The sequence below is a fragment of the Colobus angolensis genome, unplaced genomic scaffold, assembly GCF_000951035.1.
Source record: "Colobus angolensis palliatus isolate OR3802 unplaced genomic scaffold, Cang.pa_1.0 Scaffold203, whole genome shotgun sequence".
NCBI classification, from domain to species: Eukaryota; Metazoa; Chordata; class Mammalia; order Primates; family Cercopithecidae; genus Colobus; species Colobus angolensis.
This window is the reverse complement of record NW_012115189.1, coordinates 4,032,798-4,035,948: the sequence shown is the minus strand read 5'-3', so window position 1 is coordinate 4,035,948 and position 3,151 is coordinate 4,032,798. Positions and strand designations below refer to the sequence as shown.

General features: G+C 40.4%; 1 protein-coding gene across 1 annotated transcript in view; it reads left to right on the top strand.

Moving 5' to 3' along the window:
* Positions 1 to 3,151, top strand: part of MDN1 (MDN1, midasin homolog (yeast)) — a 205,712-nt gene that overhangs the window by 25,789 nt on the left and 176,772 nt on the right. The window contains exons 6-7 of the mRNA XM_011941954.1: positions 1,559 to 1,801; positions 2,049 to 2,180. Of these exons, the coding sequence (XP_011797344.1) occupies positions 1,559 to 1,801; positions 2,049 to 2,180 (375 nt within the window). The remainder of the gene's footprint in view (positions 1 to 1,558; positions 1,802 to 2,048; positions 2,181 to 3,151) is intronic.

Sequence of the window (3,151 nt, the reverse complement as noted above, 5' to 3'; positions counted from 1 at the left end):
GTCTCGGCCTCCCAAAGTGCTGGGATTACAGGCTTGAGCCACCGCGCCCGGCCAACCTGGCTAATTTTTAAATTTTTTGTAGCGACAGAGTCTCACTATGTTGTCCAGGCTAGTCTTGAACTCCTAGTCTCAAGCCATCCTCCCTCCTCAGCCTCCCAAAGTGCTGGGATTACAGGTATAAGCCAGCCACCACATCTGACTGAGAATGTTTTTGTCTTGCAAAGCTGAAATTCTTTCTCATTAAACTTACTGGGTGCATTTTAATATTCTTTTTTACTTTTTGTTACAGAAAATGTCACACATATTCCAAAGTAGAAAGAATGGTGTAGTGAATACCCATGGACCTGATGGACCTGGGTATTCAATGATTATCAGTTACCTTTCGTTTATATTTCTGCATGACTTCCTCACATTATATTACTTAGAAGCAAATACCAGGCATCATACTATTTTATATGAAAATATTTCAGTTATATACTGAATATATATATATATAGAGAGAGAGATATATACATAGAGAGAGATATATATATATCTAAAGGAAACAAACTTAAAAAATAACCCTGGTACTGTTATTATACCTAAAAAAAAAAAGAAAAATTATAAGATATCCTCTCAGTGTCTATATTTCCCTGATTGTCTTCTAAATGTATTGTGTGTATTTGTGATCTCAGATGGGAAATCCTAGAATATGGAGAAAGAAAGAAAAGAAAAATCCAACAGTAGTAGATGAGGTTTGCACTTCTCCACCTTTGTGCATCAGCTTTTTTGGCTACTTAAACTTTGAAAGACTTTCTTACATTTGCCAACAAATTCTGCTTCCCTACTTCCCATGGCATCCCATACCCCCAGTAAAATGGAAAGGAAAAAAAAAACAGATCCTTGCTTTATTTTTATTTTTATTTATTTATTTATTTATTTATTTATTTATTTGAGACTGAGTTTTGCTTTTGTTGCCCAGCTGGAGTGCAGTGGCACGATCTTGGCCCACTGCAGCCTCCACCTTCTGGGTTCAAGTGATTCTCCAGCCTCAGCTTCCCGAGTAGCTGGGATTACAGGCATATGCCACCACGTCCAGCTAATGTTTTTGCATTTTTAGTAGAGACCGGGTTTCACCACGTTGGCCAGGCTGATCTCGAACTCCTGACTTTAAGTGATCCACTTGCCTTGGCTTCACAAAGTACTGGGGTTATAGGTGTGAGCTACTACACCTGGCCCCTTGCTTTATTTTTAAAAATAAAAATTTGTTTATTTTTAGAGTCGGGGTCTCTTTGTGTCACCCAGGCTGGAGTGCAGTGGTGTGATCATGGCTTACTATCCTTGAACTCCTGGGATGAAATGATACTGCCACCTCAGCACTTCCAGTAGCTGAGACTGGGCATGGGCCACCATGCCGAAGAGATCTTTAGATGGCATACCTGTTGTTTTTATAGTTTTGGTACTACTAATTTGCTTACAGAGGTTTGTGTAAGGTTAGTAGAAGGCTTACGGTAGAAATTAACTTGTGTTCCTTGGGGGAAGAACTCTTCTTGACATGGCTTTTGTCTTGCCTCTTTAGGGTGGTAATAGGAGTTCTTCACGTGAACAGGAGCTGGCACTTAGGTCTTATGTGCTGGTTGAGTCTGTCTGCAAAAATCTGCAGACCCTGGCTATGGCGGTTGCTTCTCAGAATGCTGTGTTGTTGGAAGGACCAATAGGATGCGGCAAAACTTCCTTAGTTGAATATTTAGCTGCAATGACAGGTAGAACGAAGCCTCCTCAGCTTCTCAAAGTCCAGCTTGGAGATCAGACTGACAGTAAGGTAATAAGGAAATGTTAAGTTTTGGTGGCTTGTCATGCTTGTAAATATTTGCATTAAAATATTGCTTTTGCTAAGGGAATATAAGAATAGTTATTGGTCTTGCTTATAACTGTTGGGGCCAACCTATGTAAACCTCAAGTGCCTACTTACTTATACTTACATATAGAATATTAACAGTTAATCAAAGGGTGTAGCATTGCCGCTACAGGTATGGTTTTTCAGTAATTACTTTATCTTCTTTCTGCAGATGCTTTTGGGGATGTATCGTTGCACAGATGTTCCTGGAGAGTTTGTGTGGCAGCCTGGCACCCTGACACAGGCAGCCACAATGGGCCACTGGATCCTTCTGGAGGATATTGACTATGCCCCTTTAGACGTGGTATGTCGTCTCAGGAAATTCATTGTCCCTTAATGTATTTTCCTGTCTTGGAAAAGCATTTTGTTAATAGTGATTCTGGTTGATAATTTAAACAGAAATGTATTTGATTAGACATACTATGTTGCAGGTGCTTCATGGTTACTTACCTGATCTGATTTGTGGTCCTGAATTACTTGACTGGTTTCTTTTTTGATAGAGAATCTATAAAATTTTGGTTGTGCTGTTTCCTATAGTAGTTGAATATGTGACCAGTTTCACAGTAGTATTTTCCTCCTCTAATTGAATATGAGATCAATTTTTTCCAAGAATAGTTCTGGTTTGGAACATCTCAGCCATGTTACAGGTACATTGAGAACTTTCAGATCCTGCTTCTTAGCTGTGGTAGCTGCAGAGCAGTGGGCTGAGGACAAGTGAAGGAGGAGATGATGTAATAAGACTGTGCTTGCCTTTGTTTCGTTAAGAAAAATATGCTGGATGTATTTTTTGGTTTGTAAAAAGACCACTTCTATATGTATGAAATTAGCCATTGAGACAATCCATGAGGCCTCTGTATTCTGAAAAGTGACAAAAAATGTATTGCAGGATGAAATATTCTTCCTTTGGACACATTTTTCCTGAGATTGGTTTTACGTTTCTTTTCTTTTTTTTTTTTGAGAGGGAGTCTCGCTCTGTCGCCCAGGCTGAAGTGCAGTGGCGCGATCTCCACTCACTGCAAGCTCCGCCTCCCGGGTTCACGCCATTCTCCTGCCTCAGCCTCCCATGTAACTGGGACTACAGGCACCTGCCACTGCGCCTGGTTAATTTTTGTGTTTTTAGTAGAGACAGGGTTTCACCGTGTTAGCCAGGATGGTCTCGATCTCCTGACCTCATGATGCACCCGTCTCGGCCTCCCAAAGTGCTGAGATTACAGGTGTGAGCCACTGCGCCCGGCAGTTTTAATTTTCTTTTTTTTTTTTTTTTTTTTTTTTTTG